At 41.7% G+C, this 22,896-nt stretch overlaps 1 protein-coding gene across 3 annotated transcripts in view; it reads right to left on the bottom strand.

Annotated features, from left to right (window-relative positions):
- Positions 1–1,041: 1,041 nt before the first annotated feature.
- Positions 1,042–22,896, bottom strand: part of RAD51B (RAD51 paralog B) — a 424,424-nt gene continuing 402,569 nt past the window's right edge. For 2 of the 3 annotated variants that reach the window (XM_032110706.1, XM_032110707.1), the window contains exon 11: positions 1,042–5,099. In XM_032110706.1, coding sequence (XP_031966597.1) covers positions 4,948–5,099 — 152 coding nt within the window. In that variant the 3' untranslated portion in view covers positions 1,042–4,947. The remainder of the gene's footprint in view (positions 5,100–22,896) is intronic. The other variant, XR_004240589.1, reaches the window with a different exon arrangement.

The raw sequence follows: 22,896 nt of genomic DNA, 5'->3' as shown, positions 1-22,896 counted from the left end.
AGCAATCTGAACCAACCAGTGCCAGAACAGCCCATTGGCTGGGGGCAGAGCTCAGCTGGTGCCACCTCCATCATCACCATGGTGGTTGGGGGCCCACCTGTCTTGTGGCTGGCCTTCCCAGGTGGCTGCAGTCAGATGGGGTGTGCGGGCACGGGCTTCGAAAGCACACTTAGGAACAGTAACTTGCTGCTTCCCCACAGTGTATAATTTTGGAATGATGGGAGTAGGGCCATCTAGAAACAGTGTCCCTGCAGCTCCTCACTTGGCATGGTAGAAAACAAAAAATGCTTTCATTTCAGTCTGGCAGTAGCTCTGGTTGTGTGTGCTCTGGCTGCTTCCTTAATTACAGTGGTTGTTGACAACTTCTGATAGAGACCCTCTCTTTGAGCAGTTCCCCCACTCCCCCACTTATTTTGCAGTCTGAACACATAACAAACAGGGACAAAGTTCTGTAAAAATAAGCTCACTGTAACTCAGTGATTCCCATGCCACAGTTATGCTGTGTTCCTCTCTTCTGTCCTCTCAGTTTGTGCTGCTGCTGTTTATTTCCTCTTTCTGGATATAAGACGTTTTATTTATTAGTGCTGGATTTCCTGTGGCCTGCAGCTGCCCGTTCTTTACTCTCTCCAGTGCATTTTGCCATTGGAGGCTGTCTGTAGGTTTGTTGTCCCACTGACTGAGGTGCTCTCGTCCAGTTTGGTTCATGGTTCTATTAAACACCACTTGACAAAGAGGGGGCTTGCATGGCAGCCTAGGCATACAAACAGCACCCCCCTTTGCACCCCCCAAAATAAACCAAAGACTGGCACGGTAAACTCTCAGAGGCAGAGGAGGGGTCCCTTTTTTATGACTTACTGATGCAGAGATTATGGTTTTTCAGATAGCAGGAACACTTCTTGTTTTGCTTGTGCACACTGCACCACACAGAGGAAGTCAGCTCTTCAACTGCACACGTCTGCAGGTCTGACTGACAAGGGGTTAGAGGTTTGTAATTATTCATATTTCGGACTGTGGGCCACATCATGGTAGAAACACTGTGCAGACTTTACACACGTGAGGTTTATTAATGACTTCCCTGACCTTTTGTAGACGTTCAACATCCTCGTAGTAAACAGAAAAATTGCTTATACAGAAAGTGAGATCATGAAGTGGAAAAAAATGTTTTGCTGATTTCCCTGCTGGAAGGAAGGAGGCGGCAAAAGCTCTTCACACTCTATGTATTACCAGCAAGGCCAGTTGGAAAAGCTCACTCCTCTACACTGGGGGAAGTGCTTCATCTAAATTCTCTGTTGTCCAATAGCTATCTGGTATTATTTCAAATGGCAGAGAATAAGATTGAAGCAGTGCCTAATGGTAATATTCTCTCTCTTGTGTTTTATGTGTAAGATGCTGCCCTAATTTTATCATCATCCCTTTCTGTTTGGAAGGGATTTGGGGCCTTAAAACTGAGTAATGAGGGTTAGGGGTGAAGTGAACCCCAAGGCATGGAGGTGTGTTTTACAGCAATGCAGCCGTAGTCCTGTCAGGATGTGATTCTTTCAGCTGTTGTTCATGGTGGGCAGTTGCTGGCACAGAAGCTCTGCAGGTGCAGCACCATTTAGACACTTCTTCCTTTGTGTCAGATGTTTGAGAGCTGCCCATGACCATTAAATAGGGAACGGTCCTCTGACATCTTCCAGGTAAAATGGAAACGGGAGATCCTGAGCATTTGAATTATGAAAGATCCCAGTGTGTTACCTGCAAGCCAGTGTTCTAACCCCAGTGTTCTGGCCAAATTCCAGCTCTGCTAATTACATCCTGCCTATGTGAAAATTCCCCTGTATTTGTACCCTGCTTTCTTCCTCGCTTGTTTTCAGCAGCTGTGTGGAGTTGCCAGGTGCGGTGAAGCGCTTGCCATGTTCCACCTCAGGCCTGGCTGCCTTTCAGCAGGGAATGAAATGAGCACTGTGCACAGCATTTACAGTGAGTCTGGATCCTCTGCAGGAAGAGTGCTAGAGAAGCAGCCTACCCAAGGACCAGTGCTGGGGCCTTGTCACAAAAGGTAACAGCATTAAGAGGCCAAAGATTCTAGTGCTGGGGTACATCATAAGGTCACAGGAGTGACAGGAGGATGGATTTTCCTCCCAATGTCTCTCATCTACAAGGGCTGGAGTAGCTGGTACATGCTGATCTGGTTTTGGTAGCTACCTTCAGGTTTGTTTGCACAGTGGGTCCGAGAAGCTCTCAGTCCTGCTTACACTGGTCACTGTCAATATACATCCAGCTTTGCATGTTTGGTTATCTATCAGTGAGAACAAGGGAAGCTAAGGGAAAAATAATTTTAGAACTTTAAATCTATAGATTTGTTTCCTTGTTTTCCACTTCATGACTCATGTGCACACTGCTTTTTGCTTGGCCCTGTTGGGAACAACCCTTTTCAACTGACCATTAATGCCCCTGGTAAAAATCTCACTCATACCACTGGAGAAGAACTGGCTGATGGATTATCCATCTGTTCTGAAGAGGTGAAAGATGGCTGCAGCTGTAGTTACAGGATGCTAATAGTAAGAAGCAGTAAGAAATGCAGGTCACATACAGAAGGATAATGAAATTACATATATTCAATACAGGAGTACTTATTGGCTCATCTGTCCAATTTTCTTGTCAGCCAAGGTCTCTTGTTGATTATGGCATTTTTACCACAGTTCTGCCTGAATGTTATATGGAAGTACATACAAAAATGTTTGAGGTTGCTCCCAACAGAACACCAACTCCACTGGCAGCAGTGGAGGCAGAACATGCCCAAGGCAGACAGAGCAGTGATTTGATCTTTTTTCCCCACCTCACATTCCTCTTTGATCTTTTCAATATCTTAATTCCATGGGACAGCAGTTGTGAGCAAGGGGGAAAACCCAAGGTTGTCTCAAGGTGTGATGCCAGCATGTTTTCACCACATCCTAGGAAGACAAATACAGCAAGCCTTGGAAAGGGAGAGAATGTGTGCTGTCTATGGTGTAAGATAGAAAGCTGGGACTCAAAGACCCAAGTCCTCTTACCATGCTGCCCATGTGACTTCAGCAAAGCACAACTATTTTAGTCTCATTAGCCCTGTCTTTAAACTGTACTTGCTTCATGGGCATGAGAAGAATGGAATGTTTGTAAAACATTTTAGAACTTGATGGAAATTTCCCGGGTAGTGCAGAGAGCATTGAAAAGCTTATCTCCCTCTCCAACTGCAAATGGCTCTGCAATATGAGAGAAATGAGTGAAAACAGTACCTGCATTCTGGTGTTTATAGTAATGAAACCCTCCAGCTCCCCTCTCCATCCTTCCATGTTTTTTAAAACAGGGAGAGACAGCAGTGAGAAATCTTAGTCTAAACAGAGTACAGTTGCTCCCTGGAGACTTGAATGCATCTCGGTGGAATTTTCCCTGCTTTCAGTCTTTTGTACTTCTTAAAGGTCCTGGAACCAGGCATGTGACTGTAAGAGCAAAAAAACACTTCTCTGTCTGAGTGCTCTACCAAATATTTACAAGATACCCAGATAAAATGGCTGCAAGCAAGTTCAGCAGGGTTTGAGTGGCCAGTAGTGCAGCACTGTCAAGAAGAAAATCCAAATCTTAGCTAAAACAAAATTGAAATTACATGTTACAAAGGTCTCTTCAAAGCACAAAACTGGTAACACTGAAGCTGGAAAATTGCTCTTCCCTAGGGTGAAATGTATTACTTTTAGAAGTAGCTTATTGAAATGCAGTAGCTTCCTTGTTGTGATGGAAACTTCCTTGTTAAAGGAGAGCCTAAAGCTGTGTCAGCAGGCTTGTAAGCAGATAGCTGCAGAGATGCCCTCTCCATGCCATCCCGTCTGGTGGCTGGGAGTGATGCAACATCAGCTTCCACATCTCTTGCACTGCCACGGTTAAGGGTGTGTAGTACTTTTTAGTAGGGGCCATGTGCTCGCAGGAACTCTCTCCTCACCCCCAGGCTGCCTAGCAAACAGCAGATGGCAACCTGCCTGCCTGTCTGCCCGAGGTGGCCTCACTGCAGCTGACTTCATTGCTGGGTTACCTACAGCCACTTTGGCAGTACTCCAGACCTCTCATATTTCTGTACAGGTTACTCTGCTTTTCAAGAGGGTGCTGAGGGAGGCTTTCCCTGTGATGGCAGAGGACAGAACCAGCCTCTCAGGCCAATGGTGATCGTGCAGCGGCAGCTGGCACTAACTGAACCCGTGGCTTTCCTGTAGGCTTGAGAGCCGGGAACAACCAGATCCTGATCACAGCACAGCCAGTGATGCTTTTGGCAGCCTTGAGCAAGTCATACATTCTCAAAGTCTGTAAGGTGAGTAAATAATTCTGTGGTTTGCAGTCATGTTGTGAATACTTCAAAAGTGCTTTGAAGACAGAGAAAGCTGAGCAGCTGTAATACACATTGATCTTCCCACCGTTTGGATTGCTACCTTTTCTCCTAACATTCTGAACAGTCAGAGCCCAGCTATTTGCAACTCTTACATCATCTCTGATTATTTCCAAGTGAGTTGCAGGAATAAGTGCTTACTGTACTATTGCTTCTTAATCAAGCCAATGAGTGGGCTTGTAATTCTCTTAAAAAAGAGAAGTGAACATTTCACTGTGTTATAGGCTGTGAATATTGCTGTGCTTGGCCATTGGTTCCTGCAAACTGCTGAGGTGGTGAGGTGAATTAGGAAGGCACATGTGCCCTATGCTTCTTCAGTAGCATGTATGTTGTTCAGAGGCTTTTATTATTAAGTAACTCCAATTAACCTAAACAAAATACAGGTTTTTCATAAGTTCAGAGTTAAATATCGCCCCACACATACAAAGAACAGCACTTGGTTTTAATCTTTGAAGAGACAAAAGAAGAAGAATGCTCACTCTCTGCTTCAATAGATTTTTGAAAACCAACGTCATCATTCATTCAAGTCTTTGGGGAGGTTTCATTTGTCCTTTCTATAGATGTGACGTATTGCTTGAAGTCTCACCAGTAATGCTGGGCAAAGCAGCATCATGTAAAGTATCATTCAAGGCAGTGCTCCTCACTCGTATGGGCTGCAGGGCAGGATTGGTTCCTTCCCAAGTTACATCTGTATGATCCTTTTGGTCTGAAACACACAACAGAAACATCTCAATCACAATATTTCTAAATGAGATTGCAAAGTTGCCATTTTGTCCAGCAAACAACCACTTGGAAACCCATTTAATAAACAAAACAAATCAAGGTAGTAAGTTCATTACGAACTAATTTCACAGATTTGCTGAAAATGGATTGATGTGCATGTAATAATCCTCTTTTTTCTGCCTGTCTGGTTGTCCTTCTAGTTACCAGTGTCTAGACTCTCCTTCTAATTCTGGCTGGCAAATTTTCTGATGTGGTCTAGAGCCAAACTTTAGACTAGAACAGGCCCCTCTACCATTCTTTGCCAGAGCTCTCCAGAGGCCATCATATACTTGCTGAGGATACTATACTTGCTAAGGTACTTTGCACCACCCTAATTTTCCAATAAAACTGATTTTTCGTAGCTAGTACTTATGAACAGAGAATGGGATGTACAAGAAGACGGACATTGTCTACTACAGTTCATGCTCTACAGTTCAAATACACTTTCTAGAGTTAAACAGTGCACACTTACAGCAACATATTTTCTAACTAATAGCAAATTACCTTGGATTCAGAGAAAATATGGCTACACTCTATACGCTTTATTAATATCTAGGCTGAGATCAGAGCCTGTTTCCCAACCAGTATAAGATGCTCCTCTTCTAATCTTAGTACTATGTGAATGCTAGGCTGTAAAGTGCTTTGGATGAAGCTCTCTGTGTAAATGAAGGATAGTATATGACTGTGATTAGACATTTTATGTAGAAAACAGACTGTTGTTTGTGAGAAGAAATATTTCAAACCAAAATGAAAGCCTTCCTGAGCAACCTGCAAGCTGATGAACGCAAGCTGAAGAAACACACACAGTTACCAGGACCAAAATATCCAAGGTACTAATTATCAGTCAGATCATGTCACGTCCTCAGGTTTGCTGCTATTAACTGTGTTGCAAGGCATCCCAGGCCTATTCAAATACATATTTATTTTCCAGTTTCTCCAGCTGACCCAATAAGACAAGCTCCATCATAGCACAGAGAGCCCTCAGGTGCCTGAAGGACTCTGCAGAACACCTAGCTCATACCTGGGCTGATTCCTACTGTGCTGTACCAAAGCTTTGAAGAAAGTCAATAAAGGTGAAAGGAGGAAAATGAAAGGCAGGATATTTCACAGTAACAAGCTATGATTAATATTAACAGAGGTGATATTGTAGAAGAAACACAAGGCTTATTACACAGGTCGTCAAAATAAGCTGTGTCTCAGTTTCCCTCTTCCTCTTTAGCCCTGTTTGTTAACTATATGAAAAGCAACTACACTAGAAAAGAGTTGCTCATACAGCTGTCCTGGTATAACCATACTGACAATGATGATAATGCTAATTTCCCATATTCCTCAAGGGAAATATGCTACAATGACAAAAGCACATCTAAGACTGTTTGAAACAGCTTTGGTATTTACTGCAAGGCATCTACACCATTACCCAACTGTACTTAAGGTTAATACAGCACTGGCTTGACAACCCAAAAAAGGTACAGGAAGTCCTGTGAATTTACTGGGAGAGAATAAGTGAAGTTGTCCATACTCCGTCTAGCTTTGGGAGAGGGCTGACAGGAAATGTATCTGAGAACCTATTTCAGTAAAAAGATAGGAAAGAGTAAGTGAGCAAATTCTTTCCAAAGAAACAGCTCGTAGTGAGCCTCTAAAAAGTCTTATCCTATTAAATATTCTTATCCTATTAAAACAAACAAACAAGCAAATCCCCAAGCCCCACTCTCTAAGCAAGGAAACAGAAAATACCACCTGTCTTCAAGAAGAATCTAGGCATTCCATAGTCATGATGTACTAGGCTTATGAACATTGTCATTCTTAGTGCATAAAACATAATAAAAAATAGTTTTGTAGCGTCATATTAGCTAACTACATTTTTGAGCTTGAGATAACCCAGTAAATGTGCATTTTCAATATGCCATCTCTTTTTACTTACTTGTTTGTTTCTGTTAAACCATGATGTTTAAAACAAATCACAGTAATCTCGGAAGTCTGTTTAACACCACTGCTTTTTGAACAGCATTACTCAGGAATTCCAGGCCAAATGAATCTCAGGTTTTATAAAGTGGATGACCGTAGTTTTTAACTACAAGAATACCACAGCTTTTTTTCTAGTTCTCAGTAGGGTCCATTTTCTACCAAACAGGGTTTGTATAGGAAGCTATGTGTGATACCACCCATCCATAACCACAAATTATAAAACATAAAATAAGTTTTTTTTCTGCAGTGTTCTTCTAGAATAACTGCTAGTTACTAATAGGTACTGAACAGTTCCCATTCATTTTGTGTGGAATAGCAATACCCAGTTGTATCTGCACCTGAAGCAGGCTGACACGCTACATAAAACTGCTTAGATTTCTACACAGGCTCTGATTCGATCTTTTGTTATCTTCTCTGAGTGATTCAACTCAGAGAACTGGCCTGATTATATGATTATAAGTAAGGACATGTAACCCTTTCACGGGGCTAGAAGCCATTGCAAAGTTATTCGTACTGTATGCATGCAAATCAGCTTCAGTTTGAGGTAGTCTGGGAGAAATTTGAGGGGGATTTCCCTGCTTTATGTAATCATTGTTGCTTCTTGGCTTCCTCTATTCACATAGCCAGGAGACATAGGCTTGACACTGCTGGTAGTTTCTCAAACTCAGTTTGAAAGCAGAGATAACGTGCTCAGTGACCTACAGCACCCCTGTAGCTTTTGGTAAATCCTCAGACGTTTGTGCAATGATACCTGGAATGAAGGAGGCCTGAAGGAGCAGTAGGGGAATAACATTACAGACTTCGCTTGCTGGCATACTTTGACAATGGTCAGCATCTAGGAGGATCTGTGTGCTACCCCTCAGCTATAACTATGGCCTACCCAGAACCCTGATTTCTCAGTTCTCAATCCACAGAGAGTGATGCACCTCATATGTGATGAGCACTGCCAGTTCAGTCTCCAGAGTGTGGGGCAGTTACGAGGCCCCTGCACACCAGACTGCAAGCATACAGATTTGGCTGCCCTCACCTCCCCATGTGGAGGTGAGGAATAACACTCATCTTACCATGTGCTCAGGTGTATCCAGTCCCACTAAAGATACTCACCGAAATGACAGGCTGGACAGGTAGAAGCTTCAAAGCAAGTAGGAGAAACCCGCTATCTCTTAGCAGCCTGCAGAGAGCTCTGTGCTGCTCAGGCCGCACTGCTTTGACACCCAGGTAAGCCTGCTCAGAGCTCGGATGCTATGGCTCCCTACCCAGTGTATCATGCTGTACACATTGTGGTATTATTATCTCAAACTGAAAGATTTATAATTTAGCAACTATCCAGATTCTGAGAAACACATTTACTGAAAACCACTAAGCTAAGGGAAATACAACAGGTGAAGTAAGCACGGTGGTACTGAGGAGGAAGGAAATCTCCCTGCAGTGTGCTGATAAGAGTGTGCTTGATATATACTGTGTTCAATCTGCATAATCCACAACTGGGAAAACACAGACTAGCTGAAGGAAATTCAGCTCGGAGGCCCTAGGGACTGAATTAGTCTGTTAAAATGCTTTGTTGGTTTTATTTATCACTACTTAATTAGGATGCTTGACCAACACACTGGAAAGATAGTAACTGTTAAATATTCAACAAGCTGACCTTTCAGTTACAATGTTACAATTCTGAATAAAGTTCATGGAAAGTTTGTCCTTCCTAGGTACTCCAACAAAGCCAAAGGGAACTAGACTGGGCCAAAAAAATAAAAGAGTAAGAAAAAAGTAGGGCAGTACTGTGGAGACCTGCTTAAAAATCCAAGTCTTGCCATGGGCTCATTGAATGATCTCGGGCAAGTTGTTTCCTGCCCTGTGCTTCAGTTTTTCCCATCTGTAAAAAGATGGGAAAAAAACAACAATGTTGACCTTCCTTGTAAATTGCTGAGATGAATGGCTAAAAAAGCAGAAATACATTATTAATTACTTATTATTATTTCTGAGGAAGAAAAAGTAAAAACAAGAAGTCATCAATCTTTCAGGGTTTTCTCAATCCTCATAAAAAATAGAAAAGCACAACATAACGTGAATTTCACACAGCAGAAGCTTTTGGCAAGTTACCTTTAAGAAGAAATAGTGGGTACACAATTAAAAGAAAGTTTAAAGTGAGCAGACACTCAGGAAAACGCTCCAGATGGTGAAACGAGTTAGGCTGCAGAGCAGGCTCCCACAGGAAGCGGTGAAACCCCTATTGTTTGAGACATTTGAAACTGAATTCCTCAAAGTGCTGGTTATATACAATACAAGGAATCATTCTACACTGTCTCAAAGTATAGTGGCACTGGGATGACCTCAGAGAACTACACCTTCCATTTCTCCAATTTTAAGAGGATTCTTGATGCTCTGACTATGGAGAGCTGTAGACTCTTTTATCAATATAGTACCTGAGGAACATCTGCTGGGGAGTAGCTACACTGTGTATTTGCAGGAGATGGATTAATCAACCCTTAACAGATCTTTCACATTCCTAATTCTGATGTCTGAACTTTGTATGTTGAAGAGTGGAAAGAAAGGCCCCCCCATTCTCTGAGAATTACAGTGTGTATCCCACTATTTATTTCCTTTATTACCATCTAAAGAGACTTGATTGATGTGGGTGGCTTGATTTTTACAAGCAGTGGTTTGCAGAAGAAATACCATTATTTTAATGGGAACCAAATGAGCAATCATTACATAAATGGCAGTATGAGACACAGAACTAACGTTGAAATGTTAAATGCTTGGGTCAAACTCATCAAAATGGGAACTGGCAGCAGCGTGCTGGAACATTCGGGTTTCTCCACACTGAAGATGATACTGCAATCATTTCCCAGTGCTGTTAATGCTGGTTCAGCTCCTCTGGAGGTAGCTGTGGAGGGCATCTGACTGCTTCTGCTTTTACTGGCTTAAAATATTAAGATCATCTCTGAAATCCAAATCAGAGCTTTGGGTCAGTTTTATTGATAGAACTTTGTTAACTGGTTGGAGAGGGTAGAGCAAGAAAACTTTTTAAAAGAAGCTGGAATTAGAGTTTGAATACCTTCATTTCCTCTTGGTCTCATACCTGCTGGTACACAAAAACATAACGTGTATTGATTCAGTTGGCATCTGAGCACTAGTGATCCTCTTTTACCCTGTTCACTTGGGCAGGACAGCCGTGGAGTGCTCCTGATCCCCTCTCAGCTCCTCGGGCAGGAGAGCTGGTGCCAGGAGCAGCGGGATGTGCACCCCAGCATGCCTTGCCTGCTGCCTCTGCCGAGGAGGGCTGGCACTGCCTGCACACTGCCCCCATTTCTGGCCAGAGACACAGCAATTTCCTCAGGAATGAATCCCGAACAAAAAACCAAACAACAGCTATTTAAGAAGGTTTCGTCTCCCTCTGCAACTGTCCTGACCAGTATCATGTTCCTGACAGTTTATTCTTCAAGAATTTAGTCATCTAAGGCTTCAGTGACTCATGGGATGAACCTTCTGCCCATTTCCTGGAAAGAGTCTTGCGTGGTCCTCTACACCTCCTGCCATTTTCCTTGAGGGTCTCAGTTCTCACTTCGTTTTCATATATTTCAGCTTTCCTTCAATTTTGGAGTGGAGGAGGAAGGCAAAAATATTTTGAGTGCACCCAAATTTACAATGTAACCAGAAAGCAGTGTGGTGAAAGGAACATTTGGAAAACAAAGATGGATACAGAACTAGAGAATCTCTTTTGGAAGTAGTTGCCTCTTGGGCTGAAATCTGGTTAGAAGAAAAGGACCTGCTCTATGAAGTGCTATGTGGTCCAATATGGTAATGAACTTACCATGGCTGTACCCTGTAAAATGAAAATGAGAAAGATTTGAGGGCTCTCTCAGATCATTGCTTGGGTAGGTGTGACTCACCCTGGGAAATGCCACTGATGACAAGCACCCTGACACAAAATATTGAATGAATTGTGCTGGATGGGAACCAAAGTAACCATTTTACATACTTGGGCCAATCTGAAAGAGACTTCTGTGCAGAAAACAACTGCTTCCTTTTCCTGATGAGAGTTCAAAAGCTGCTCACAAACAGCTTGAAGGATACTTCAGCAAACTCTGATCTAAGTGGGGTTGTGGTATGCCTACAGCAGACAGCTGCCTGGACATCAGAGATGCCCAGACCATCCCTCCTAACCCATACAGAAGTGATACTGCTGCATGTTTATATTACAGTTAAAACAGGGAGTAGGGGTTTAGTGTTCTTGTTAAAATATTCAGAAGCGTGTGAGAGTGTGAGCCCATTAACTTCATTTCCAAAGTGTGTGAAACAGCTCAGCAGCAGTGCTGGTGCATGCTACAGATTGACTCCTTCTACACCTAAGCTGCCAGAGTAAGCATCCTGACTTAGACTAACTTGCAGCAGAGATAGTTAAGGAATTTGCGTATCTGTCTGACAGGACCAACATGTCCAGTGTTCTTAACTTCAGTGCTCAGTTATACCAGTATAACTGGCACATATACTGGTGTGTGTGCATGTATATCTATGTATATATATTTTTTTACATATATACACGGTAGTATATATACACTGACATGCATCAGAAGTCTGTTCCCTCTAAAGGGATATGATGCCAGGCCAAAGTTGGCCTGACATTCTTTTTTTAAAAAAGTAAACTTCTACAAGCCCTGATTCCAAAAGAAATGTTTCCATGATTTATTTTAAGAAGAGAACATTCCCCTGCAGTGCTCACCGCAACCCAAACATTGCAGCACTGTGCAAGAGCATGAGAACCAGAAAGGAAACTTAAGAATCTATTTTCACTGCTTCAGAAGAGAAATAAAAAGAGTAAACAAACAGAAAAAGCAGTGACAAATAAATTTTATTTTAGTGGTGGCTGTAGTGTTATCTGTAGTATAGTTAAGGAGAGTAGATTTGAAGCGTGCAGGCATTTCTAGTGATTTCTACAAGACATGACTAAGTGTGCGATGGGAACTTGTGGGTGCCATCTACACTGTAAGAAAGGGATTTATTTTTCTTTGGTTCACCCTTCCTGCTCCTCACACCTTGCCTTTCACATCTGAGAAACTGAACAGCAGACTACAAGAAATTGCCTCACTGTTTTCAAATCTAGAAAATAATTTGAAGCTTAGGCAAGCTATGCAGAGAACAATTCCTCATTGATGAGAGAGCACTTAGATGCTTCAAAGTGATGGGAAAGTCCTTCCTCTAAATATCTGGAGCCTTCTGTTCTACAGAAAGAGAAACCAGCCCTCAGTGCTACTGTTTGTTTTTTTGCTCAAATTTGTAAAATCCAGCAAACATTAGAAGGAAAAAAAGGGGCATATGTTAAGACAAAGAACTAATGAGCAAACATATAGTTTCCTGACGTAACTACTGACTGCATGCACATGCATGCAGACATGCACACACAGCACAAAGCGCCTCAGTCTGAAAGATCTATGTGCTGAAGACAGAGACAAAAAGTGAGTGAAACCTGCCCAAAAGGGACCATAAAGACTCATCTTGTGGCAGATTAGTGATTTCACCAGAAAGTTTTTGGAAGCCGTAAACAGGAAATGGTTAAGTAAAAGCAGGTGGAGCATGCTGATTGCAGGAACAACGCAGGAAATTGCTGAGCATGTGAATGGATGCAAAAATCTGCTCTTCTGCTCAGGCCTTGGCAGTCACTGTATGCCCACTCCACCTTCTCCTGGTCCTCCCTCTTTACCCTTATCTCCCCAAGCTACAAAGTCTCAAAGTCTGCAAACACCTTTTGCTTTAGTAATCTGCTCTCCTTGAATTTTGGAAACAGTTCAGGAGAGTTGGGAGTTGCTTGGAAGGCAAGAAACAAGAGGGACTTGCCTACTTCGACAAGAATGAGTCAGAAGTACCCAGCAGTACCCACTGCCTGCCAGGAGTTTCAGGTCTTAGGAGCCAGAACAGCATCCCTGGCTACTGCCCCAAGTGCTGAACTCCCAAGTATATTTAGTAGAATAGTAAATCAGAGAAACATTACTGCTATGGCCCCTTCCAATCAAGGGGGCTCCCAAAGCACTAAGCTGTAGGGATCATTCTCCATCTCCACTGGAACACAGTCCCTTCTGGGACAGAGCACTGTAGCTCTTTAATAGCTCACAGCAACAGCACACCAGCAGATGGAAAAGAAAGTGAAATGTGCAAGAGGCGTTTTTTCCATTTTCCTTCCAATCTTTCCTCTCTCCTCCTTGTCCATTTGTGCCAATTCCAGACTACTCTAGATTGTCACCAGTCTGCAGAGACTTGGCTCTGGAGATTGGGATCTGCTTGCCAATGTGCAGCCTTCCCAGTGCTTTCAGACCCAAGGGTCAAGTTCCTGCTACCACTCTCATCCCTGCCTGTGTTGCCAGGCGTGCTGCGGGATGGAGGGCAGACATGCTGGTAAGGAATAATTCTGCTTTCTTCTAGGTGACTATGGTGTTGATATAAAATTGATTAACATAGACATGACGCTCTTGCCTTCAAAGTATACTAGAAGTCACATTAATGCTCCAGGAAAAGTTAAGAAAGAAGTACATAGATTAGTTTGAATCATTTTTACCTTGTCTACATCTTAAGTATTGGATGGTAAAGTTCTGTTGGCAAACTCTCTTAGATATTTCTCCTCTTCTCCTACATATAAGTTAAAAAAAGTCTGTTTCTTCTTATACTATGAGCAAAGAAAGCACAAAAGGCAAATGGGCTTCTATGGAGTTACAACTGCACAAACAAAAAGTTTTTTCTGGCGGAGAAATCTTGCAAGGAAATCCTGCTTTTTTTTGACATTGTTATTTTGGCAAAACTTACCAGGTGTTATTGGGAGTTCAAACTTTTACTGCTTTTTCTGTGTTTTTTAGAACAGAGAGTTACTATATGCAACCTAACACTTTTTAAGTTCAAACTCTTAAATCCTAGTCTAGACAGGGCCTTTGGGAGTAAGGTTTAAACTCACCCTGAGCAGTCTCCCATATCCCAAACTTCTGCCCAGGCCATACCTTCCTGGGCATGTCCTGAGAACAGCTGTGATCAGAGACCAACCCTCCATACTGCTGCCCCCATGGGAGGAAGTAGGTGGCACTGCCAAGGAAAGCTGTGTATGACACCTTCTGCAAGTGCCGCCACACTTGTCTGAGGTGCCATGGGACATAAGTGGACAGAGAGGATATGTGCTATCAGCTTCAGGTGGACGGCAGGCCAGCTTCAGGTAGTTAAACCTTGGCACTGACTTCCAGGAAAAAACAGTCTGTGATCCATACAAATCTAAGAAACTGGGAGAAGATAATTGGAATGAGCTGAACAAAAATAAACAGGTGCCTCTTTCCTGCCCCTTTCACAGTTTCAGCTTTCCTGCATCCTTACTCACTTTTTTTTTTTTTTTTTGTACTTAAGTTGTTGAGAAAAACAGCAGGAATGAGGTTCCTGGTATAATTACAGTTTGCTGAGAAAATCGCATCCTGCAGTAGTGATTCCTTTAGTGGTAGAGACAGATGTTGCTGAAGTCTAATCACAGTCTTCCCACTAACCAGGCCCTGAGTCTAATCTGTCATCAGCTGAGAGGCTGCTGGCTCTCACCATGCGTGTGAACCCAAGCTGCTCGGTTCGTTCCTCTCCCCTCATCCAGAGCCAGGCAGTGCCAGAAGGAGGGTAGGTTGCCATTCACTCCTTGCCCTCAGTTACAGTGATACCACAACTTCAATGTGCTGCTTATCTCTCCTCCATGCCTAGTATCAAAGCCTCGCTGGAAAGGGCTCAAGTGGTTGTTTTCAACTTACAGTGCATAGTGACTGCAGTTCAAAAATACAATTTGAGATAAGTTGAAGGAGAGGCTTAATAAGAATGGCCTGTAGCTAATTCGTCCTTCCAAAATGTATGGTATTTTTTCTCCCTCCTAAGAGGACAAGGCTGCACTCAGTGATGGGTCACATAACCTCATATGTTTATAACAGCAAGACCCGAAAGTGTATGAGTGCTGATGAGCACAGCAGTAGGAGGAAGAGAGCATAGCAGAACTGGGTATATTGAAAAAAGTCAGGAAAGAGCATACATGCAAGAGGGGATTGAACAAATTTCTCCTATGTGTTACGTGCAGATGACATCGCTACTAAATGTTTTGTATGTGACATTTAAAGACCATCGGGCCACAAAGAGCATCAGGCCACATCTTTGGACTTCTCTGCCCTGGTGAAAGAATCTCCAAAACCAACAGACCCCATCAGTTCAGAAGTGTCCCTGTGCAGGCAAAAGTCACTGTGGTACTGGGTTAACACCTTTAGATTAGATTCTGGTCATGGAAGGAAACTAACTGAAGAAGTCTATCTCAAAGGCCCATTACTGCAGCATAAAGAACCAGTGAGAACTGGGAAAGTCCTAAGCTGGTACCCACCTTTCAGCATCTGTACAGTTAACAAGTGCCCTGAAGTAGCAGGGGAGATGCTAGGTGGGGAGGCACAGACTAAACAACTGTGTTTTGCATAAGTAGCTCTTAAGCAAGGCATAAGGGAATTGAGTAGGTCATCATTTCTGGTCAGAAGCAAAAGCATATTAAACGAGCTGACTTTCTGAAGCAGCCCGTGGCCAACTCAATTTCTTCGTGTTTAGCTTTTTCTGAATCTGCACACAGTAGCTGGGCACACACTGTAATACTCACCACATCTCTGCAGTAAAGGTGTGCAGGGCAGCATCTCAGCCATTGACAGATGAAGGGAAACAAAGTGTAGCATGTGTCAGAGAGGGGGAAGAAGTGACTCATACAGGAAGGAAAACAAAGCAAAGATGAACATAGAGAATAAGAGAAGTTGCAGACTGTTGGCTGTAAATCAGTTTTCTTGCACTCAGAAGGGTGGATATTATGGTGAGAGAAGCTGTACTTGACAGTAATGGAAGTCCAAGGAAGTTTGATTAAGATTAAATGGCAGTCACATGCCAACACAGAAAAGAGGCTTAAGACTAAAATCAAAGACAGGAAGTGACTAAGTAGGTCAGAAGCTGTGGGTAGTGAGCTGCATAGATTAAGTGGGACTTGGAGCAACTGAGTTAGCTCTGCTAAGTGATAACACAATGTCACCAAGTTTAACAAATCTGACTCTGAAATCACCTTCAAGGCCTTGATAGCAAATCAGAGATTGCTGAGTCATAACTGTATCTACATCAGAGCAAATACTGTATGTGTTTTAACAAGAGATCAATTTTACAGTCACTTTTTGACCCTGCCAAGCTTCCTGTAAATAGAGTGCTGTTTTGTCTGAACAGGATTTCTTCTTGAGGAGCTGGGAAAAATGAACTGACTAATAGGAACCGTGAGACCGAGAAGGGCTGCTACTGCAGGTTGAAAAGACAGATGCAATGGAGAAACTTCTTTCCACTCCTCAATTCAATACGTCTTTGATTCGAGAGCTTTGTTCACATCCAGGGCAGCCGGAAGAGAACGGTCACCTTGTATTTTTGTACCTGATGAGAAAACTCCAGATTGTATGTGTGCATTGGGACAGTTCAATGTGTGTCTATTGCAACTTCAAAGAGGCTTTCAGTGCTCTTTGAGATGTAGGGTGTGAGGAAGGGTGAGAACTGCTAAAGCTAGCCCCATCCTCATTAAATCTTTGCCCTCTCCGGAGCAAGCATGCAAGTGGAGAGAATAGATGATATGCATGAGCAACTGAGCATCTGTGATCTCATGACCTTTGACTGTTGTATTATGGGAAATGTATTCTCTGGTTGCTACGCTTTTCTAATTCATTTGTATTTTCCTTCAGCAACTCCCTTGTATTTTCTTTGGTGCTTCTGTATAACGGTTTCAAGGAACCACAGATATGTCCAAGTTAAGCATGCATACAATAGCTTTAATTAAATGTTTGTGGGTATCCCACAGTAAAGCAAGGGAAAGGGAAAGCAAACAGTTTGATACTCACTTGTACCTCTCCCTTCTGAGCCCTGGCTTGGGTGGAGGCATCTGCACCATTGCCATTTAAGCCTTTTTCTAAGCTATTGTGAAATGAAGGGCATCAGGTCCTGCTGCTCTGCATGCAAGCACTTCAGGCATTTCACTCTCATTGAAAAGCTACAGGTGAACCTGTGAAAGGTACAATGCTAAGATGTTTTAGACTAGGCTAGAAGAAATAAAAAATGAACTAGGGGAGACATTTCTTTGCTCCACTTACAAAAATTGAAGATTAAGATTAAAAATATCCTTAACCACTTCTTAAAATATACTAAGATGCCATCGGAAGAGTAGCATAAAAGCGAAGATTTTGGTCTTCTTCAATATTCTGAAATTAATATTTTCTGTTCTCTGTGCCATTGGCACAGTCTAACTCTTGATGCCACTCTCCAGAATAAATTATTATTATCATTATTATTATTATTATTATTATTTTAAATGGGAATCTCTGCTTCTTTTACAAGTAGTTAACTACATTTTTTTTATGTATAGAAGAAAGTTGCAAAGAAATTTGTTTCCATTTCAGGAATTTAAAATAAATATACATGAGGCAAATGAAATTTGGAAGGGGAACTTTCACCATGCAAAGGTGGAGGAATAAGAGACAGGATACAAAGGTTATTGGTTAGTTCTTCGAGTCAAATACAACGCAATTTTACAGCACATAAAGTGTTTAGAGGAAGAATCTTTCTTTTTATTGAATGACATGGAACAGTTAGCAGTATCTGCAAAGACAGCTAAGAGGCCTAACACTAATGATTATTGTTAATATTTAGTACTACTACAAAGTACTTGTCTTGAGTTTTTCAATGACTGACATCACTATTATTTCAGAGTTGACTCTAACTAATTTAAAACCACTTTGGCGGAGAGGTACATATTTTATTGCAAATCCATCCATTACTTTTTAGTGGCTCCCAGAGACAACATACCTCAGAAAATACAAGAATAATTCTAAGGCTAGAAAGAAAAAATAAAGGCCAGTTTGATGGAGAATAAAGAATCCATATTTCTAACACTGACCTTGGCTATTTCCCCACACTGAGACCAGAGGTATTGCTAGTTTTTGCAGTCTGACGTGCTGGATTTGGGCAGAAGTTGAGTAGACCAGGGGCTGCCTTAGGTTTGCTGGAGCTTGAGCAGCAGTGTCTTTTTAGGAGGGAACAGAAAGCATGGGTTGTTTCCCTCACGCAGCAAGGCACAAACAACAACAGGGTTATCTGAGAAGATTGAGAACTGCTGACATTAGAAACAGGAACTGGCATCGGCAAAAAAGAGTGGGATGAAAGCAGTCTTGCAAAGCAAAGGAGGAAATGAGAAGGCCAGAGAAGATCTAAAATTGTGAGCAGCTAACAAATGCTGACAGAGACTTCTTTCCTCAAGGGTATGATCCTGAGTACATTCAGGCCAACTTGAAGATTCCTACCAGGATTTTTGAGATGCTTTTAGTGAGGATTTCTACTTTTTGTCCCTCTCTCAATCTGTAGTCTGTTTCCACTGCATCTTCAGAAAATACCTCTCAAAAATGCACCTAGTTTTGATGATGGTTGAGAGTAAAGAAAGTTTATTCTGAGAATTGTGTGAAGAAAGATCTGCACTTCCCCCTCCTTCATCTCTGCCATGTCTGTCTGACACCTGTGTTCCAGGCAGTTTGGATGGCTGTGACTGTAGCAAGGATGCAGGACAGTGGCACACAGAAGGCACACAGCCTGGCCTTTTTTGGGTTTCCTACTCTAATAATGGAGGGGGTTGACTTTTGTTGTTTGGTATGCTGAATTATTTACTCAAGCTGCCCTGAGCCCTCTACTCTATGTAAAAAAAGACTTGGCAGGTTTTCAGGTTTAGAAGCTTCACAGCTCCATCAGCTTAATTTTTACTCATTGCCTTAGACTTTTCTGTATGACATTTATATTTTTTGCTTGGTGTTGTTTATATCTCACCTGTCAGTCTTCACTGTTGCTTCTCTGTTTCCTACTACATTGCAGCTGCAATACCCTTGCATCAAACCCCAAGTTACTCTTTTTTTCCCCATCCTATCAGGTAATCCATGGACTACTTCTGTCCTTCTCCTCTAGTAGTAACAGCTTATTTACATCACCAAGGCTGAGGCCAGGAAAATCAATGCCTGATTTTCTTCTGGTGCTGAGTTTTTATGGACAGTAATTTGTTACTGTTTTCACCACACAGGTCCCGAAAATACCCACACTAATTAAGGCTCATAGGGATGTTGGTGCAGTAATCTTAGGCCTTGGGCAACCGTAAGTACATTTAGTCTTCTCTGGTTCTTCGGGTTCCATTTCCCTTTAGAAGGTTATATCTACGTTAATTCAACAAATACGTGATGACCTTGAAGTTAAAGATCAAAGTTCAGTGTAATCCCTCTCCTCTGTGACCTAAACAGTGCAGTTTACTGACAAATGCTCCCCCAAATTTTCTACTTTTGTGTGATAAGGAGAGGGAATTGAAAGAGAAGAAAATAGTGATTAGTGACTTCTTTACAACTTCTTTTTATTAGCTTGTACCAAAAGTAGTTTGGCTCGCCCCCCAACAGAAAAAAAATTCCTATCCCTGACATAAAAGCAGTTGCAAATGATGTAGCAGAGCTATCTGTACACTGTGAATGCAGTGCTCATGCTACCTGTCACCCCATCAACACCCCAAACAGACTGGGAAAGAAGAAGACAGGTTGAAAAATGAGCACAAATATTCTGCATGGAGCCAGTAAGGCAGCAAAATCACAGTGGTGGAAAGGAGAATGTCAAAAGTTAATCCCAGGTGTAATACCTCAGAGGTCAGACACACGTTGTGAGAGGTGTTGTTTAGTTAATATTTATGTTTTGTTTTCCTTCTGTGAACTTTAAGGTAGGCCTTAGCCAGTGAAAGCTGAATTCTCTGTAGATGCCTTGCACTACCTGTTGTTGTCTTTCCAAGTTTCTTATCCAATAGCACATTTTTTCCCTTGTTTTCAAATGCTTGCTGGAGTCTTAAGACATTTAAAATCTAAGAATAAAACACCTGCATTTTATTAAGACTTGAGACTTAAGTTCCACCTCCCTCAATTTTACTGAAGTGTTGCCATTAGTCAGGTTAACCCTTTCATAGTCAGTTTTGCTGTCAAAATGAAGTTACATGTCTGCTACATATAGCCAAATTCCACATTCCTATACTGTATTTGGAGGAAAACAAAACCATCCTTGAGACAGACCCAGAGAGCTCCATCCTGTGCTGACTGGCAAAGGGTGCAGAACCCCTAAACCACAGCTGCAGAGGCTATACCCTCTATAGAAGCATAACAGCCCTGGAATAACATGTCTGCTGGTAAAACTTAAATGTTCTTACCAACCACTCCTGTTTCAAGACATTTTTGAGTTGTATCGTAGAAACTTATTATTCTCCCTGGTCCTTCCCTTCTCTAATTTCAATGTCTTAGATGAGAAACAGAGCAGCACTACACAGTGCTTTTTGTGCCTGTATGTCCAAGAACGTTATTATTCCTATATCAAATTAGAAAAATGGCAGCAATGTGAAGTAATTGCCCAAATTCATGCAGCAGTTTAGTAGAAGGGCTGATAAATTCAATTGTCAATGTACTAAGCAACTGCGTTGTTACCCAGTTGATTTAACTTTTTGACAAGAAATTATTTCTAAGTCCACACACAGAGAAGCACTGCACTGCAAAGAGCAACAACTGCTGGCTATTTTACCAAATATGATCAGTTCACTGAAGAGAGGAGAGAGAGTAATTTAATGCAGCTAGACAGGGACTGAGGATCTGTGTATCATGAGTTCTGATTCCATTTCTGTTGCTATCTACGTGTTTATGGGCATGTAACTTTAGTTCTTTATGACTCAGCTTCCCATCTATGCAAGAGGGAGAGTTATTCTTCACAGCCAGCAGGTGAATCAAGAGGTCATAGACTCCTGAGATGATTCTGAGTCAGTCATTCCTCTTGGAACTTTAGTGGCACACCTATAAAGGGCTAATTGTACTAACGTGCATCAGACCTACAGGGAGATAACAGGTACATCACAGATTCAGAAGTTTGGAGATACTCAAATACCATGGCTACAGAGCCATACAAATTCCTAGGATAACCAGATAAGTAAATACAAAAGTATTAGTTGCTACCCCGTATATTTACCAGTATAACTCATTCAATTGGTGGTTATTATTTACACCACCTGATGTATTAGATACTGTTGTGATTGATACCAATACATCTCTACAACAGCAGTATAGGAAATATTATCACATACCTTGGCTCTCATAAAGGGAAAAGTACAAAGTTTATGCTGACCTTGTAAACAAATGATTTCCATTCATTCATACCTACCAGTATATGATTTCAAATCTGTGTAGGTATCAGTAATCACTGGAAATGGCCTTTATCATCATGGCAGAGATAGTTTTAAAACATAAGCCTATGGCTATTGAGTAGAATGTCATATGATGTGGGGATCCAGTAGACTGGCACATGAAACACAGTGAAAGCCATGCAGTGTGAGAGTAGCAGACAGCCCCTATGCCCTCATGCTAGCTCTGACCACAAACCAGGAGTGTACACTTGTGTTCCCATTGAGGAGCACACCTTGCCTTGCCTGCTATTTGGGAAGACAAAGGCTGAGCATAATTTATAAAGGTAATCTCGACTGGAATTTTTCATATTTGAGTCATGATTCAGAAGATTCTTACTTTTCAATTCAGTGTAAACATGCATAAACAATGATTCTGAATTGCTTTTAAACATAGGGGTAAAGAGCCTTTCAAAGTCTCTCTTAAACCAAATTGGTGTAAATCTCACATTTATTTGACTTTACACCCTTTAACTTCACCCTTTAGGAAGCTGTGATTTATATTGCTGTGTAAATCACATCTGCTCATAAGCTGTGGTTTGAAAACATTGCACACCTGTGGTATCAAATGTGTGCAAATTAGAGAATTATATGACATTACCAGTCACTTACATGCAAATGTAAGCAATGTAAGCTTCATTTTTTGTGTAGTATTTGAAGTCATGTTATTATGTAGCATAAACTACAATCATCTACTCTCTACTTAGACAGCAATCCAAACAGAAATTTGCAATCCCTTTGCAATCATTTTCACAGAGCCATATACTCAGGTACCTCATCAAGAATGTAAGCTACAAACTGTTATGTGCCCTGAAGCATGCTTATGGCCCTTCTTTACAGGTGGCCTGGTTACCATACTCATTAGTTTTGAGTAAATTAAGGACAGGGTTTCATATTTTGGAATTGTGCTTGTTGATAAAGGAATCAGCAATCTGGGAAAACAGAGGGTTTTCAGCTTTACTTCCATCATGTATCTGTGACTTCTTTTAGAAGTTAGTGCCAGATTGACCACAGCCAGCACCTTCTAATCCATGATCTAGAGGCAGGGGTGGGGAGCTGGTATAATCAGTCTCTTTCAACATGATGAAAGGGGTTGTCCCCTGTGCTGTATTTTTCTTCCTCTGAGTGGCTCAAAAGAGAGTGTCAGCAAGATTTTCCTGCTTCTATTTCATAGACTTGCTCCTATTTTCACCTCTTTTTACATAAGCACTTTTAAAATCAAGTAACAGGAACGTTCTGCTTTAAATTATAAGTTTATTTCTTTTCAGTCTTGACTGCACTTTTCTTTACCGAAATACTTCTACAAAACTTTCATCAGAGGACCTAACATTACTTATAAGCACCATTAATGAAGCCCAACAAAACAATTCTGAAAAAGCTGTTATCATCTTCACTTTTCATAATGAATTACAGATAAATGAGTACATGACTCAATCAAGGTGGTACCGTGAATCAATGATAGCAGCAAAAAATGTAGCCCAGGAACTTTGATACCCACACTCCT

The sequence above is a fragment of the Corvus moneduloides genome, chromosome 6 (genome assembly GCF_009650955.1).
Source record: "Corvus moneduloides isolate bCorMon1 chromosome 6, bCorMon1.pri, whole genome shotgun sequence".
In the NCBI taxonomy this organism is placed as follows: Eukaryota; Metazoa; Chordata; class Aves; order Passeriformes; family Corvidae; genus Corvus; species Corvus moneduloides.
Note: the sequence above shows the minus strand (reverse complement) of the source record. Positions and strands in the feature narration are given on the sequence as shown.